This window comes from Barbatula barbatula (genome assembly GCF_947034865.1).
Source record: "Barbatula barbatula genome assembly, chromosome: 21".
Lineage (NCBI taxonomy): Eukaryota > Metazoa > Chordata > Actinopteri > Cypriniformes > Nemacheilidae > Barbatula > Barbatula barbatula.
Genome location: NC_136784.1, coordinates 16003126 through 16021977, shown reverse-complemented (window position 1 = coordinate 16021977; position 18852 = coordinate 16003126). Strand labels below are relative to the sequence as shown.

General features: G+C 39.5%; 1 protein-coding gene across 5 annotated transcripts; it reads right to left on the bottom strand.

The window, feature by feature from the left end:
• Nucleotides 1–33: 33 nt before the first annotated feature.
• On the bottom strand, nt 34–14554 carry gon4la (gon-4 like a). Of its 5 annotated transcripts, none has more exons than XM_079484478.1 (29): nt 14408–14554; nt 13996–14173; nt 13520–13591; nt 13135–13340; nt 12914–12988; nt 12742–12792; nt 12302–12352; nt 12115–12213; nt 11935–12045; nt 10944–11105; nt 10623–10830; nt 10435–10536; nt 10314–10354; nt 9797–9906; nt 9333–9540; nt 8748–8834; nt 8500–8668; nt 8255–8384; nt 8025–8172; nt 7656–7772; nt 4155–5462; nt 3855–3945; nt 3587–3684; nt 3317–3514; nt 2546–2686; nt 2236–2454; nt 2002–2159; nt 537–639; nt 34–313 (listed from the first exon to the last, which is right to left on the bottom strand). In XM_079484478.1, exons 2-29 carry the CDS (start codon nt 14165–14167, stop codon nt 197–199), a joined length of 4752 nt encoding a protein of 1583 aa, XP_079340604.1. In that variant the 5' UTR covers nt 14168–14173; nt 14408–14554; the 3' UTR covers nt 34–196. The 5 variants fall into 5 exon arrangements, with proteins under 5 accessions (XP_079340604.1, XP_079340602.1, XP_079340605.1 ...); XM_079484476.1 differs by having other exon boundaries at nt 13990–14173; nt 14384–14541; XM_079484479.1 differs by having other exon boundaries at nt 14384–14412.
• Nucleotides 14555–18852: the final 4298 nt, after the last annotated feature.

Sequence of the window (18852 nt, the reverse complement as noted above, 5' to 3'; positions counted from 1 at the left end):
TTGTTTGAAATGAATGAAGATAAATCGACAAGAATCCGAAAGATCATTTATTTGACATTGTATATTACATTACACATGAGAGGAACTATTCTTCACACTTGTTTATTAAATTAAATGATTTGTAGAAAACACACACGTTGCTTTACAATAAACCGAAATCTTTACAATTTGTAAACAGCTTCAATACATTTGTATATTAGTCGGGTTCGTCTTCTATTGTGCCGGGATGATCCTCCGTGTCTGGCGTGTCTGTGCGACGTAACTTGCTTGATCTGTGGAACAACTTCATGAGGTCTTGAAAGCGTTCCAAAACCTATACAGAGAAAAATAAACCGCCCCTGAATGTCCAAAGCAAATCAAGATGTCAAATGGTTTAGTGAAGATAAAAATAAGAGTGAATTTCACAAAGTGTGATCATTCCTTTGCATTGTTTTCCCATTTTCTTCTTTGATTTTGGATTGAGATATGTACGTGCTCTTCGTGATCTTCATCTTACAAGCGCAAAAGTGTTCGTGTTGAAAAGAAAGTTTTCAAACCTCAGTGGCTGTTTTGTTACCCAGCTGGCCCGCAATGGCGCGAAAGGTGGCCATCTTGGCTCCTTTTTGCTGACAGGTGTTTAGTATTACACGGTCTGCCTCCCTTTATCACACAGACGAAACACAATGAAACTTTTCAATGAAACCCTTATTAAACCTCAACGCACGCAGGCTTACAACTGTAAGCGTTTCACTGCTGTGCCAACTCTTTATGCAAATGAAGGAAATCATTTGACCTACAAATACAGGGCTTGACATTAAGCATTGTCATGTGGTTGTCTTTCAGACAAGTGAGTTTGTCATTCAGTCCGAGTACAAATATTACTTGTTCGACGATAAAACAAAGATTCAATATAATCGTTTCGGATCCTGATTGGTCAAGCTTGCTTATAAGCCTTTTACCTAGTGTCCGCTGTCAACTTTTTTTGCACACAGCACTATGGCTACAGAGGCCAAACAGTTCTGGCACAAGTATAAAACGTCTGTTGTCATCATTAAAAAAATATGCTAGTTGCAGTTAATCACATGAATAGGCAGGTAACTGACAAATGACATTGTTACACGCATATGGTTAAATGAGGGAAATATCATTTAAAGTTTACCTCAATTTGTTAAAATATTTCGGTGTATTTCGTTGTTTACTATACAATAGAGCTATATTTGCACACTTAAATGACTGTAGTATACTAAAGAGCTTGTCAATCGACGTAACGGCACGTTGCATGCTGGGGCGCACCGCCATCTTCAGAGGTTGTTCTAGCGATTGATACATGATATGTGATCCTTCCTGCTGTGATTTCCGTCGCATTCCGTTGTCTAGTTTCTATCCTAAACGACTGTGCGACTTGCTGTTGCAGTTTATAAAACAGCACAAACGACCCGCCATGCTTATGTCTTCTTAGTCAAACTGAACAACATTGAATTGAACTCACTAGCAGAAAAGAGCCGCTACCACCTACAAATATGGCCAGCATGTAACGCGGAGTCACGTCAGCGTCCTAGATACTTTAGTGTTTTTGAACCTTACTATAGTATACTACAGTGTTTACTACAGTTTATACATTTACTACAACGACACTACAATTTCCGTTAACAAATACTAAAGTACACTGCAGTATCTTTTCGACTGAGTGTACAAGTTAACGGGACTTTTATTTTTACCGGGTAGTCGGGAAGGCTCTTGAGTTTTGTAAAGGCTTTATTCAAACTGTTAAAAGCTCGTAAAATAAACTCTTAGAGCAACTCTGGAGATGAAGTTAATGTCTTTTATACCCTCATACAGTGCAGATGCACAAACCAATCTTTCGTAGCCCTGTTATTATTATTTATTTTTCAAGTTACTTGTCCAAGTAAAATTCTCTCCCACTTGCCCATACAAAACATTCACTCGTCCAGGACAAGCGTTAATGTCGAGCCCTGAAATACTTTTAACGTTCTACGCCAAATGTTGTGCAACATTTCTAACCTCGTCCAGAGAACCACTTTTTTCCCATTTGGTGTATGAGAGCTGTTCTCAGCACAGAATGAGGTTTCTGTGGTCCCTTGCTTGATGTCGACTGAAGAATCTTCATCTACCTCTGTGCAGACAGTTTTCTTTGCATTGTGCTTTCTTATATCTTTCATCTGAGAAAGAAAAGTATTGATGGTTAATGAATGGATACTCAAATTAAAATGTATCAATGGTCGCCTGATGGGATACCTTTGCATTTTTGTCGTTCTTTTTCCGGTGTTTTTTGGCAGTGTTTTTATCTGGTGAGTAAGTTATGACTGGCTGACATCCTTCCACACTGGACACATTGTCTGCATCGTCCTCATCAGAGCACCAGTGCAGCTTTGGATGAAGCTGCTTGATAAATACCCAGAATTCCTCCAGCAAGTCAGTGTGATCACAGAAGAGTGACTTGATTTGATTCTTAATCTGAGTAAAAAGAAAACACATGCACATAAGCAAAAAAACACATCTGCATTAAATAAATATTTAAGAGAACAAGTAACTGTTGATATTTTACCTCTTTAGAGCCAACAAGAAGTGATGGATCCCCTTGTAGAATGCACACAACATTTCTGTAAAGAGCTGACTGCTCTCCAAACGTACGCTCCAGTTGGCGTAGAAACCGTCTACTCCGCTCAAATGCCTGCTGCTCTGCCAGCTACAGCGAGACAACAACATCAGCACCTCTGAAGCCAATGGTAAATGAAAATTCTGTCATCATCTACTCACCCTCTTGTCATTTCAAACCTGCGTGACTTTCTTTCTTCTGCTGAACACAAAAGAAGATATTCGGAAGAAAGATGGTAACCGAACATCCCGGACCCCCATTCACTTTTAATGAATGAATGAATTGTGTCCACCCACCTACCGATTACATCACTTGTCCACTGCGGCACCGACCCCCACCGTTATTTTTTATTATTATATTAATAAATCATTAGTTTCGTTAAAGACCAAACTACAGTTGCGCAGCTGCTGCATTCAGCGTTAGCGGAACAAGTGTATTATTGGAAGATATTTGGAAGAGACAGATTTTTCAAAAAATCTTCTTTTGTGTTCAGCAGAACAAAATGAACAAGTATTTTTTCCTACTGTGGGAGTCATTAGGGGGCAAAATATGTCTGGGTTTTAAGCATTCTTCCAAAAATCTTTCTCCGTGTTCATCAGAACAAAGGAATTATTACAGATTTGGAACACCTCAAAGATGAGTAATTGATGACGACATTTCTGGGTTTTTGGGGTTTATCCCTTTAACTGATCAAACACATGAGAATATAGCGCTCATTACCAGACCACACTCTTCGGCTTGATCCGGATGCAAAAAGGCAGCGAAATCTTGAAGCAGTTCAGGCCAGTCCATCAGCACAGGTTTGAGTCGCTTCAGCAACTCTAGTGATGTACGTCTCTCTGGATCTTTCTCAAACTCAGACAGGACCCTCAAGAACTCATCTAACTTCTCTGGAACCACCTGAAGCACCTCATATACCTGGAAATAGAAAGCTAATGTAAGCTGGTAAAATGTGACGTTTACTATTTGACTGTCTGAAGCATTTCTTGCCTTTTGTAGGTAAGCTTGAGCAAAGGCAACATCTTTAGCATCTCTGTGGGGATCATCATCCTGTGTGTAAAGGACGGAAGGTGTTCTCAGGTGCTCACCTGTAAATCCAAAGATAAAAACCCTAATCACTTTGTAATTCATAAAGAACATGAAGCCGTTTTCAGGGTTTTGGAGAAGAAAAAAAACATTTACTAAATATCTGAACTTTTCATGGAAAATACACTTAAATTTGGGGTGAAATATGAACCAGAATAAACACCAAACTCACCTGAAGTTGGATGGCTTAATTTCCCATCTGAATTTCCTTTGTTTTCCGATTGTGTCTTTTCGGTCAGCTGTGCCAACTTCTCCACGGTTTCCTGGTATTTACAAAAAGAAGGTGAATAAACCTCAGCCTCTTCGGATAAACCCAACAAAAACGAAATTGAGATTTATACATCTGAAAGCTAAATAAATACGCCTTCAATGATGTACAATATTTGGCCGAGATACAAATATACCCCGTATAATTTATTTCGTGGTCCAGAGTAAATTTTTTTATATGTCATAAAAAACAAAACAACCTCACCTGAAGCTCTGGATCAAGCGCAACTTCTAAATCACTATTATCTTCACCAGATTCCTCCCATGTTTGTTCACAAGAGTCTTTCTTTTCTTTTGCCTTCTGCTCCTCTCGTTTCTCTTCATCCATCACATCCCCGACCAAAACCATCTCCAGGTCGTTGCCGTCTTCTATGCTTGGCGTCGGGCTGCCAGAGGATTCAGAGAGCGTGAGTTTCAGGTCTCTGACGTCTCGCTCATCACACTCTTCCATCTCTACACCATCGCAAGCGAGATCTTCCTCTGCCGTTTTTTCCTCTACGCAGTTGATAACAGTCTCTTGAATGGGAGGTGTCTCTTGTGGACCACCCTGTGGCTCTCTTGTGGTGTTTACGACGTCTGAGGTTGTTTTCTTTCTGTTCTGTCTCATCGTTGTTCTTTTGGGAGCCAAGACTCTTTTAAAGATTTGTCGAGGTTTAACCATCCGGCTGTTGCTTGCAAAGACATAACCGGGAGGTAAGAGAAGAATCTGACTGAGAGGTTTTTGAGATATTTGGTACTGATTTGGTGTAATTTTAAGTAGGGTGCCATGCTGCTGACTAAGCTGTCCTTTACCCAATGGGATGCTTGCTGATGTCTTTATGATGGGGGTGGGACAAATAAAAGCACTGTGGACTGGAGGGGAAGGAAGAGTGAGGATGAGTCTACCTTGGTTCGGTGCAACAGATGCTGCAACCACTGGTTCAGGATGAGTACTCAGCTGAGGTGTCACAACAGCAGGTGGTAAAGAAATGACCACTTTCCCCTGGGTTGAACCGATCTGAGAAACCTTTGGAGCACCGGAGTAGACCATTGGTGCTCCTAGAGCATTCTGAAGAGGAACAGTCTCTAAAGATCTCAATTTAGTGACTGAAGAGTGAAGAGTTTGTATAGGTTGGATTTGTTCCACTGCATGTACCTTTGTTGGACAATTCATAGCTCTGATTCCAGATACACCAGGATTAATACGCGGTAGGAGATGAGGAGGGTTGGAGAGCGATACACTTGTGAATGCAGAAGGCTTTGGTAAAATGGCTGGCATATGACTGACAACTTCCAGTTCCTCAGCTGACAGGGCAGGTTTGGAAGGTTTGTCCTTTTTCCGTCTGCAGGAAGCTTGATGTTTAAGGTGTTTGGCCAGGTCTTCAGGTAGGTCGGGAGGGTAACACGTCCCGGGAGGGAAGACACAATGTTGACCTAGACTCTCAATGGTTTCTTCTGTTGGATAAGTAGTTTGGGAGTCACCAGGTGGTTTGTTAAATATCCGTACGTGCTTATAAATGAGCTTAAGGTTTTTCTGTGGAAAAAAAAGAATATTTACTAAATCTGATGGTAACCACTTTGTCAGAGGCAATATCTTATGTCATGATATATATGTAATAAATGTACATGTCTCTTTAATCCTATTGGTTACACTCGTGAAAATAAAGGTTCTAAAGGATTCTTCACAGCGATGCCACAGAAGAAACATTCTAGATTCTTACCTTTTCATTGTTTGTAGAACCTTTTTCCAACATAATGCGCAACATTATGCGCAGATTAATTTGAGTTCATTAACGTACATACATTCAACAACAAGTCGTGTGTACAACAAAACATTTTACTGAAAAATTATAATAAATGTATTTACATTTCAGTTTAAATTTGTTTTATTCGCTTAAAATGCAAAATAATTGTAATAATCTTATTCTGAACCCATTATTTTATCAAATTGTCAGTTTTTTTCGCTGCTGTCTTTCCGAAATCTCAATTAGCCCTGCAAACGATTAATCGCATCCAGAATAAGGTTTGGATTCACAGGTGCATCTCAATTTATTAGAATATTGTCAAAAAGGTGAATATATTTTTTGTCACTCATTTCAGAAAGTAAAACCAATATATTATATGGATTCATTACACAGAGTGAAATATTTCAAGCATTTATTTTTGAAATTTTGATGATTATGGCTTCCAGAAAATGAAAACCCCAAATTCAGTGTCTCAGAAAATTTGATTATTACATCAATAAAAAAAAAAACTTCTGAAAAGTATGTTCATTTCTATGCACTCAATACTCGGTTGGGCCTCCTTTTGCATGAACAACTGCATCAATGCGTCGTGGCATGGAGGCAATCGGTCTGTGGCACTGCTCAGGTGTAATGGAAGCCCAGGTTGCTTTGATAGCAACCTTCAGGTCATCTGCATTGATGGGTCTGGTGTGTCTCATCTTCCTCTTGACCATAGATACTCTGTGGGATTCAGGTCAGGCGAGTTTGCTGGCCAATCATGCACAGTTACACCGTGGTCATTGAACCAGCTTTTGGTACCCTTGGCAGTGTGGGCAGGTGCCAAGACCTGCTGGAAAATGAAATCAGCATCTCCATAAAGCTTGTCAGCAGGAGGAAGCATGAAGTGCTCTAAAATGTAGAGGTAGATGGCTGCGTCGACTGTGGACTTCAGAAAACACAGTGGACCAACACCAGCAGATGACATGGCAGCCCAAATCACCACTAACTGTGGAAACTTCACACTGGACTTCAACAAGGATTCTGTGCCTCTCCGCTCTTCCTCCAGAATTTGGGACCTTGATTTCCAAATGAAATGCAAAATTTACTTTCATCTTAAAAGAGGACTTTGGTCCACTGTGTTCACAGTCCACAGTCAACGGAGCCATCTACCACGACATTTTAGAGCATGCTAGAGTCATGCTTCCTTCTGCTGACAAGCTTTATGGAGATGCTGATTTCATTTTCCAGCAGGACTTGGCACCTGCCCACACTGCCAAAGGTACCAAAAGCTGGTTCAATGACCATGGTGTTACTGTGCATGATTAGTCAGCAAACTCGCCTGACCTGAATCCCACAGAGAATCATATGGGGTATGGTCAAGAGGAAGATGAGACACACCAGACCCATCAATGCAGATGACCTGAAGGTCGCTCTCAAAGCAACCTGGGCTTCCGTTACACCTGAGCAGTGCTACAAGCTGATTGCCTCCATGACATGATTAAAATTGATATAAATTTTCTGAGACAGAATTTTGGGTTGTCATTATGTGTAAGCCATAATCATCAAAATTTCCAGATATAAAGGCTTGAAATATTTGACTCTATGGGTAATGAATCTATAGAAATGTATTATCAATTTTATGCAATCAAACATTATCAAAATAAGACCACCAACCAAAATAATTGATGTTCCAGCATTGTATACCTGAATATGTTTTTGGTTTAAGTATCAAGTTGAAAGGCGGAGTGTACGATTTCCCAATTACGCTTCTTTAGACAAAGTCGGGCCGAGTACAAAAACAACCTTCTAGCCAATAAGCAGTAGGGTGCACAGGACGGACATCTGTCGAGCCGAGCGCTGACGAAAGCGAAAGATTGTTTTGGTGATTTGAAAAACAGTACAATGTACTGTTTAGTACACTGTACATCAAATACTTTAGAAGGACAGCAATGAGGTACAAGTCTTCAACAAGTAATTTCTAAAAACAAAGCAGCAATTTTTACCAAGAGCCAATCAGGCATGAGGCTCTGTTCTCTCTCCACCGGTGGGCGCTGGTCACAAGGACTGACTCTTTTACAGGCCAAAGGCATATGGGGACATTCTCCTGTCACAAAGTATGTCTGAAGCACACAAAGAGAACTCTGATCAAACATACACACTTGTATTGTTTGCAACCTCAGTCTTGCTGTCTACTACCTACACACCCAACATTTAAACCTCAAATGTGAATGAAGTGCATGAGAGACTTAATTGTCTCTGATTGATTCCAATAGAATCTGACATTAGCATGTTGCTACTGATCTAACAAGCTCTAAAAAGCATAAAAACACACACAGCTTACTAGGATTTCAACATTGTATTCATTCACACACCTTGATGACATTGTGAAAGGGCTTTTGACATGCATACTGGATGTGCGACTTTACACGGACAATGCTCCTAGCGGCCAGCAGGTAGCGGCACATCATCTGCAGCGGGTTTAGAGTATTTCTCATGTGCTTATGACCTAGAACCACAAGACTGAAGAGGGAACATGAGAAACATCAGTCACAGAAATAAAATCTTTAAGTAACAGAATAATGAATAAGGTTGACTGTGGTACCAGTCTTCCGCTGAGGTGAAAGGGACTTTGAATCCAGTGGGGTGCAGCTGGATGACAGGAAGCAGCTCTGGGTAGAGAAACACCGGTCGGGTCACCATCAACCAAGTCAAATGAGCCGGAAAATGAGATCCTAGTGCCAGCAAAGAGTAAACAAAACAGACCATTACGGTTATATATATGAAAATAGTTGGGAAGCAGTAGCAGTTATATTTTCTGCTGTACAGTGACACGTTTAGATGAATTACCAGGAAAGCATCGACTGGAAAGTGTGGCATCTTCTCTCTGTGACTGTGTTAGTTCTTCCAGCAGGGAAAGAGCACCCTGAAGGTTACACACTCTGAAGACGCTAGTAAAGCCGGACTCCAATTGACCATGCATTTGTTCGCTTTGCTGAGCAAACATTCGCAGCTCCAACTTAAAGGGAAAACAAAGATTACCAAACGTATCCTCTGCATGCTCTTTACATTACAAGGTATAGTTTGCATTGTCTCACCAAAAACTGTTTGCATGTTGAAGCCTCGATCTCCAAGCCTTTGACTGAGCTGCTCAACATGTTCACCTGTGTGAGAAGCTGCACGTGCTGCAGGAAGAAACGAGCAGAACATTTTATCCAAAAGTACAGATGCAACCACATATATATACGTATACAGTATTTATGATTATGTAAATTCCACATTGCACAGCTTCAAATGCAACGATACATGGATCATCTTGGAACAGGCAACATGTCTGTTACTGTTGCGAGTAATTCTTAAAGACCTCCTGTGGTGAAAATGTTGTTTAACATTTATGTGGGGTTTTTAATATGCTTTAAGACAAAAGATAGATTCCAGCTAAAATGACCGCTACACTGCTGTGTCAGCTCTCGGTTTCACTTTCAGCAGCGTGGCTATTTGCATATTCATGTATCTGTGTGTACTTAAGGAAGCTGAGGTGCAGTGTTACATTCAAGCTATTTTAAGGCAGAAAAAATATTTTAACAGCAGAAAACGTCAAAATATGTTTTTATTACTTCTGCTTTAAATGAACCATTTTCGCGAAAACGCCGTAATGTTTATAGTTTTGGGCGGAGTCTAACCTGCTGGATCTGCTGCTGTAGCTGGAGTTTCTGAGCTGCGCTGAGGATCATGGGCGTTAAAGTGCTGGAGGAATCTTGAGGGCAAGGTGGGGGAACAGGCACACCTTTACTTTCCAGCAGAGCCTTATGCTTCCTCAGTGCAGCCAGCTTTTCTCGGACTGTTCGATATCGCTGCTTCAAGACATCTCCCAGTGGGTCCACGACACATCTACACACACAAAAATGTCATTTTAAATTGCAATGCTGCAAATTTAAATGGACCGCTTAGCTCCGCCCATGTTACTGCTGCCCAATCGCAGAAGCTTTACCGAACCACATAGTAATAAATTGGAGTTTTTTTGTAAAACACGCTCATTGGGTGGTAAAAAATGAAATATATCACTCTGCAAAGCATTCTTCAAAGTCATTGTTTAAAGAAACAAGATAAAGGTCGTCACATGGTCATATTTTGAGGACGATCTTACTGAATGTTTTCCAGAAGGGCAGACGCCTCCTGCGCAGAGTTCTCCTCTTCCTCTTTTTCCTCTTCTTCCTCATGCCCGTCTTCATCCTGACCAGTCGATTCATCCTGAAACTACAGGAAGTGGAGGAGATGAATTACAAAGTAGGGCTGCACGATGAATCGAAATCACAAATTGCAATATTCATATCACAATAGTTTGCAATAACTAAAATTATTTTAACCCTTCAAAATGTTGTGTAGTCAAATTTTTAGGTCGATGTACATAACTTGCATGGAGGTGGAACAAGTTGGTTATGGAATTTTCCAAATGGTAAACATTTAGTATTTCATTTATACCGTTAATATAGTTCAAAGCAGATTTTACATTATTGCATCACATATTGTATATCGCATATGAAGTTACCACAAATCAGATTTTTCTCATCACATATTATGCAGCCGTAGTGCAGAGTAAAAAAAGAGAAAATGTGGACAGGTCAGAGGTCACTAGGCTGTCATATAGATGAGTAAATCCTTACCGCATCAAACAGCTCCTCCATCAAATCATTGACTTCTTTCTCTGGAGATTGAAGAGAAGTATGTGATTAATAAAGCACAGCTAAAGCTCATGGACTTTTTTCTGCTGTGAAGTGAACTCACTAGTGATGCGCACTGCCTTGTCGTTTCTGTAGTCCTCGTAATCCGGCTCGTCCGTGTCAGCCAGGAAATTATACGCTGGGTCATCTTCATCATCACCATCCTCTGTACAGAGAACAACAAGAGGTTAGGATACACATTAGAGGACAGAACGTGTGATGAGAGTTACATTTTCAAGCCAATGCCTTTACCTTCATTCTCCTCTGAAGTCATGAGGCCTTGCAGCCAATGCGTCCATTGCCGATCCTCAAGGGCGGAGCCGTACTTGTACATGTCGGGAGTGATGTCAGGAGCACGTAACTCCGCCTCCAGACGCCCTAGTGGGACATCTCTCAGGGGGCGTTTTGATCGCGTTCGAAACGAAATGAGACTCTCATCTGCATTACTGCTGCTAAGATTCTAGAGCCACAGAGAGAATCCGTTTTTGTCTCTATATAGTTTTATGTATTTACTCATAAACCCTTGATTTAGTTCAAATAATATCTAAACATCAGCAGTAGGAGAGGCTGCACCTGAAATGACTCCGTGCAGTCAGTGCTAATGGCCAGTTCTTCATCCACAGCATGAAGTTTCTCAAGGAAGCTGCACTCAGGTGCTCCAGACGAAGCCGCAGGGGGTGGTGGGGGTCCCATTGGGGCGACTGCCACTGTAAGGTGCCTGGATCTACGAAGGCTCTAAAATAAATCCAATAAACTCATGGCACGGATCACAAGCATGACAGCATCATATTTAAACCTCTGTAGCAAAAAAGCGATAAGAATATTCATAAATGTAAATATTTCAACAAGAATTACATTTATATGTAAAAAGTAGGATGTCTATAAATAAAACTATACTGTTCATCACTTTTAATTCATGTTTTATTTATTATCATGATCCACCTCTCTTTTCGTAGGATGTTTCTTCCTTAAATAGTGTTTTTAAAGGTACATTAGATGTGTACATTTTGTTTTTCTGTATGGAAGAGGAAGGCTGTTTGTATGATGTTTATTTCATATTATCTGTGCAATAAAAAAGGGTTGAGAAGTTGAAATTGTATTTCAACGAATCAACTCTTATAGATGGATCAGTTAAAAAAACAATTGCAGTAAAATAATAAAGATACATATTTTGACTAGTGCATATTACTATTAAAAATGAAATATCATTCTATCTTGAGTTTAATAATAATAAAAATCATAATTTGGTAACACTTTACAGTAAAGTTATATTTGTTAACATTAGTAAATGCGTTAACTAACAATAAGCAATACTTTTTCACATCAATACAATTATTTATGTAATTTTAGGTGGATCAACTACCGTTAACTGTTACAACTTGCTAAACTAACAAACTAACAATGTTTTAGTAAATGTTTAAATTAGCATAAATGCTGTATAGATTCATTATAAGTTCTTGTTAGCAAATGCACTATTTATTAACAAATACAACCATATTGTAAAGTGTTTCCTATCATTTTAAGCAATATCACCCAAGCATAGTTCCGTCTGCAGATAATTTACCGTTCTGGAGCCGCTGGATCTCTCATCGTGTTCAGAGTGTGATCTGTGAAGTTTCACTCGAGTGCCTCGTGGAGAAGATGCTGAGCTTTCCAAATCACTTTCCAGAAGAGTCTACAAAACACATGTTGGTGAGCTACAAATATTCAACATAAAAAATGCTGACAAAATTAATTTCTCGACCTCCTCGCCCGTCTCATCTTCCTCCTCTTCGTCGGGCCGATATTCTTCGCCAGAGGAGTCTTCATCGTCTAATGGAATATCGACAAACTGGGTTCCCTTCTGTAAATGCATACCAGCATCCAAGATTTAATACCACATTCTGTTTTCATGAACACTTATTCTGGTTCACCTGAACCTTGGCGATTACCTTCATCTCAGTTGGCTTCTTAATTGGTGAAATGTTCCATGCTGGAATGACCTACAGGAAATACAATCATTGTACAATATTTGAAGAGTTTATATCCAACACGAGAAATAAATCAAATCTGTACAAAAATCATGTTTTATTATTAAGTTATCACGTTTTTGTTATGATGGCTTAAATCAAAACAAAACAAATGCAGTTGGGTTGATATTAATTAAATAATATGATTTTTAAAAACTGAGTTTTCGCTTTTTGGAAATAAAATCTTCATTTTATTTTCTGTCATTTAAAAAAAGGTTACAACTAGAATCCTTTATTTATACGAATACTTTTTGATGTCTGTGTTATTTAATTGTTTCGATGGGTTTACTATTATACTAAATTGTGAAAGAAAGAATATCAATAAACGCATAGCAACTACATATTGAAAGCAGCATACTTACAACTCCTTTCTCCACAACCTCCTTCAGTCTGGAGCGAGTCATCTTGGGTTCCTGAGAAATAGAGCGAGAGAGAGCACACATTTATACATTTAAAACACAGTTGCCCACTGCATCTACAGTAGCAAAACAGAAAACATGGTCTCAATGTATTTAACACAACATTGAAACTTACAAACACAGGAACGGGTTCCATTTCATTGATGGCAGCCTTCATCATGGCCACAACGTGTTCGTTGGTAATAACTTCCTGCAGAAAAAAATGATTCAGGTTAGCTCTTAATATAGTCAAAGAGCCAATGATGTACTTAATTCAGAAACGCACGAGAGGACATGGCAACTGGTGACTAGGGCAGCGACATCTGCACAGAGGTTGAGGGAGCTGTTCGCACTCACATGAATGATGCTACGAACATTCGCCGAGGTCAAGTTATGCTGTCGCGATTTATTTTCAAGATCTCTGTCCAAATCTCGGTCGATCTCCACCTCTGGCTGGATTTCATCTTCATCTACCACCTGCTGATCTTCTACTTCACCGGCTGCTTCTTTCTTCCTCCTCCCTTTTCTTCGTCCCACCGGTCGTGTTCCACTCTGCTCTTTACCTGAAAGACAGGGCTGGGTCTGAACTTTTGGACATTTAAAAGGGTTTTGCTTGTTGTCAAATGATCCACGTATTTTGTTTTTTTAATTTTTTCATTTAATTGAACTCCAAAATATATAATTTGCTACCAAAAAGCTTTCAGCACACAAAAATGTGCATTACAATTCTTTGAGAACTTACCCAAGGTGATGAACAAGGGCTTTTCCGCATCATCTTCAGGTGTGTGTGTACACGGTGCATGTTGTTCTTGGCCTAAAAAGATTTACAGAATGTGATTTTAACAACAACAAATATTTCTGATACAGATATTCGTCACGTTCAAAGAACTTTTGTCATTGAAAATATTATTGCTGCACCCTCAAATCATTTCATTGAATGTGGATCAATTTAAAATTCACGGGGCCAACAGAAGGGATGCAGTCAAAAATACAAAGTAAAAATCATTTGTATTTTTTTTAAATACATACAAGTCTATTTTTTAAATTAGACATCAGACACTGGCAGACTTATTGGAAGTTTCAGATAGACCCACACTAACTGATCAAATCTGCAGACTTTCTGCAACAAGACTGAAAATCTGTGCAAGATCGGAGCAGAAGTCTTGTAGTATATTACAGCCTATATGACAAGTTTAAGTTTGCTGTTCTTACTGGCACTGGCACTGTCAGACTGAGGACTGGAGGCTCTGATCTTCGTGTAGCGCCTGGATGATCCTGTCAAGTCGTTTACATCAGCCAAGGCCTCTGGCTCTTCAGCTCTCGGTACTTTACACTGAGAGAATCCACTTCTCCTGCTGTTTAACCTCCGTTTGCGGCTTTGATCCATCATTCAAACCTATCGAGAAGACGACATACGATGCAACTGATCAGAAAATGCACGTCGTAGAAATGTTAAGAGAAAATGAAATACACATGTTAAAAACACACATGGCTCCAGGGAACCTTATATCGAATTACGCATTTGTTTTTTAACTAAATATGATATCATTGGCTATCACTTGGTTTGAGCATATTGAGCTCTCTTTTTTATTTAGTAAAATTATACCGAAGAATTAACGTTGAACGTAACACCGTGTCAATAAAGTCTTCCGTTTGTCATATTTAATGTTTTTGTTACGTTGAAGCACGTCAAACATTTAGATATAATCGCAATACGCCCGCCAACGTATGAAACAACGGCGACGTGATGACGAAATGCAAAACAAAGCTCGTCACTTCCGGTTAAACGAATAGGACGGCTTCAAATTAAAAGTCCCAAAGGCGGTTTTCTTTTTCATGCTGTATTCGTCTGTTTATTATAGTGAGTTAAAACGTAAAATAATATCAGGAGATCAAAATGGAAGTTTGTTTGTAACGTAAAGCGTGACAGCATAATAATACTTGTGACCCTGTCTGTAAAAACAAACAAACTCAGTCGATATCAAGTTCATGTTTTCACAGAATATTTCAGTGTCGGTATTAAGGAAATAGCTTTGAAATGGCTTAGATCTTATTTATGCGACCGTTTTCAATATGTAGCAATAAACAATGAGGTATCACGCAAATCGCAAGTCCAGTACGGTGTACCACAGGGCTCAGTCTTAGGGCCTATGCTCTTCGCATTATATAGGAGATATAATAAAGCGACACGGAGTAAGCTTTCACTGTTATGCTGATGATACGCAACTTTATATTTCCTCGAAGCCTCATGAAACACAGCAATTCCATCGAATAGTGGAATGCATAGTCGATATAAAAAAGTGGATGAGTAGCAATTTTTTATTACTGAACTCGGACAAAACTGAAGTGTTACTTATCGGACCGAAAACCGCCCTACGTAACAACCAAGAATACTGCTTAACTATTGATGGATCTTCCATAAAACCCTCATCTTCAGCTAAGAATCTTGGCTTTTTATATTCAATAGTACTCTGTCATTTGAGAACCAGGTCGCCAACACCTGTAAAATTGCGTTTTTCCATCTTAAAAATATATCTAAACTACGTCATATGCTGTCACCATCAGATGCAGAGAAGCTTATGCCTTTATGACATCAAGACTAGATTACTGTAATGCACTATTAGGTGGTTGCCCTGCAGGCCTATTACAAAAACTCCAACTGGTCCGAAATGCGGCAGCTCAAGTTCTTACGCGTACAAAAAAGTATGAGCATATTAGCCCGGTTCTGTCAACCTTGCACTGGTTACCTATAAAGCATCGCATAAACTTTAAAATCTTGCTTATTACCTATAAAGCCTTGCATGGTTTAGCTCCTCACTACTTGAGAGAACTTCTAACGTATTATAGTCCATCACGTGCACTACGCTCTCACGTGTCAGGTCAGTTGGTAATACCTAGAATTTCAAAATCAAGTGCAGGCGGCAGACCCTTTTCCTATCTAGCGCCTTAACTTTGGAACAGTCTCCCCTGCACTGTCCGGGAGGCAGACACACTCTGTCAGTTTAAATCTAGACTAAAGACGCATCTTTTTAATCTTGCATACACTACACTATCATAATATATATATTTCAAAGATCTAGGCTGCACTAGTTAGATCCACCGGAACCAGGAACACTTCCAATAACAACTGATGCATTTGTTGCATTAAAGAGTGCAGAACAGTACTCTACTCTCAGCCAGTCTTGTCTCATTGTTCCAAGGTTACCAGAGCAGGCAGGACACAGTCCAAGGCTACCGGAGCGGGCAGGGCGCAATCCATTCCCAGACCTGACAAATGCTGGACGAAGTACGTGGCGACTCTACAAAACTTCAGTCGCTATTAGATTATTAATGATAATTTTAAATCTAACTTTTTTTATCTTTGCCTTGTTGTGCAAGCACTGTCGAGCTTGTGCAGAGGCAGCAGTTTTTGCCAGAGGGGAACTGGAATCCCCTGGTTAGGCCTGGTTTCCCTCCGAGGTTTTTTTTCTCCTCCAATGGAGTTTTGGGTTCCTCGCCACCGTTTGCATACTGTTTTGCACTGTTTGCCTGGCCGGGGGGGGGCTGCTAGAATTTGATAGTCTTATTTAATTAACACTGCATGTAGGAATTTATTGTGTGTCTGATATTTGACCTGTGTTTTGACTTCCATAACCTTTTATGTTTACTTATAGTCAATGTTTTCTTGTACAGGTACTTTGTAACAATGAAAATTGTAAAAAGCGCTATATAAATAAAGCTGACTTGACTTGACAGAATGTTCTTTACATTCTGTAAATAAAAACACTGTTCCCAAAGTCCCTCAATGGCGCAGGTTTTGATTTATTAACTATCTTTGCAAATGTATTCAATAAATTATTGAAGTCACCATTTGAAGACCTGGTTCAACATGAATTGCTGAAAAAAGCAAATAATGTTAAACTAAAGGATTATCTGGGTATTTATATACAATGCACGTTTATTTATTGTCTTTGAGACCGTGTCGCTGGACTCCAGAAGGCTTGAGGTATCATGTCAATTTTGTGGACATTTTTGTAGTCCATAATGGACAAGTCAGCAATTTGGTGCTAATAGAAAATATCACAGTTGTTACAGGATCCAGACCCTGTGCAGCATGATAAGCAGCCTGGTAACATCGTAAGTATTGTCTAAAGTAAATCTACATCATGCACAAATCCTGGCTGTGCAAATTGATAGCAGTTTTGCAGAATTCACAAACTGTCAGACGTTTCTACACAACGAAGTAAAGAGGACAAAGCTGCAGGACGTGGAACTTGACATGGAATTAAATCGCAAGACAATGAGGAAACTGGCCTTGGAAATCCAGAAACTAGAAAGAGAAGTGAATTCAGTTCGCAGTGTAACCATGAAATGCCAAATAAAAAGAATGTAAACATGAAAGAGTGACATTTATTCTTTCTTTCAATATCCAAAGCAACTCTGGGAGCCCATTTGTCTCTTAGGCCGGCACTGTTATGCAACACTGTGCAGGCAACAGTCACGTCACAAGTCCTGTCTGGAGAGACTCTCAGCTGGTGCAGGCACTGAAATCGTGATTTCAGGAGGCCAAAGGTCATTTCAATTCGAGCCCTTGTTCCGGCGTGGGCATGGTTGTAAGCCTGCTGTGCTGGGGTTTGGGGGTCTGCAAGGGGAGTCAAGAGGACATCTCACAGGCATAGCCTTCTCCTAGCAGCACACCAGAGAAATTACCTGACAATACAAATTATAATTCTTATTCCCAGCAGAGCAAAAATTCTGACACACTCATGATGTCCAAGGTGCTTAAAAAATGGGTCATCTGTAACAATGACACGTAGCCTATTAAGGTCATTTAATGCAAATAATATAATTAAAGCAATGACAAGAATTTAAGGAGGTACATTAAAAAATATGAATGAGACGGTTAAGTTGGATTAATTAATGCAAATTTGGATGTACAGTACAGTACAGAAGGACAGCGATGATATGCTGTCATCATATTAATAATGTGTCAAACAAAGTATCATTTAAAATCTGAAGATCTCAGGATGTTTTACTTATATTTTACAATAGCAATGATGTTTTGGACAATGCATTTCAAGTCTTAAAAGTCTCTGTTTAGATGTGGAGAGGCGTTTGGACGATGAAAAAAGACCAAAAGGCTGCTTGAGGAGGAAACAATATTTCTCTGAATGGTAACATTAGAAAGAGCTGTTCTACATCCATTCTAAATCATACACATCCTACGGACATCTTTTAGAGGTCGATATGACATCTGACAGCAGACGTCTCAGAGATGTAGGGCAGATGAGCAAACAGCATCCGCCTTGCAGATGAAAATGTACGTGCGCTATCAGGGGAATGATCTGGATTCGTCAATCCCATGTTTTCATATCCAGGATCAGATGATCCTTATTACTAATGTGGCAGTTTTTCAAAGCAAAATTCGATTGGATCCAGACACCCTGATCCAGACACAATTTTTCAGATGACCAAATCTGGATTACTGCTGCTCTACGGGAACCCTAAAGAGACATGGTGATTGAAAAATATGAGACGGGAAACAAGAAATATATATATAAATGCGTTTGCGTTTACCCACAAACAATTGCATTGTGTTCACCCAAGACTTTGCGCTCACTTGTATAGAAATACTTTTGACTGGTTCATTTACAAACAGTAAACAGGATTATTTTATGCTGCCAAAATCAGTTTTTCTTTACTGTCGACTTCGGAAGAGTTTTATAGGAGTTTTATATTTCTAATTTTTACTTTAACAGTCAAATTTATCAAGAGAAAAATTTAAATATAATGTCGGTGCTGGATGATATAAATGTTGTATTTTTGTCCAGTTTTTAGGTTTTGTTACATTTCCTGTTCCTGAAATGAACCCTTCTGCTGGTATCAATATAATCCTGTTTTTTGGATCAAAGGTATCCTGATTTTACTGAAGCGTTATGAACAACACAAACTGACAATTTGATCCAGATCAAAACCTAGATTGGTTTATGTGATCCATTCAAATTCTCAATTCTTGCTTTTAATCCGATTACTTTTGAGAAACCGGCCCCTGGTGAATCAGCTGTAATGATGTCCACCTGTTCCTCATCAGATGTT

Bases quoted from the DNA above. Each gene is read 5' to 3' on its own strand.
- gon4la (XM_079484476.1), bottom strand. From the start codon at position 14,167: ATGATGGATCAAAGCCGCAAACGGAGGTTAAACAGCAGGAGAAGTGGA. The intron at 12,214-12,301 runs GTAATCGCCAAG...ATGCATTTACAG, and splicing joins AGAAGCCAACTGAGATGAAG to AAGGGAACCCAGTTTGTCGA. The intron at 10,537-10,622 runs GTAAAGGCATTG...TTCTCTGTACAG, and splicing joins GACTTCAGAGGAGAATGAAG to AGGATGGTGATGATGAAGAT.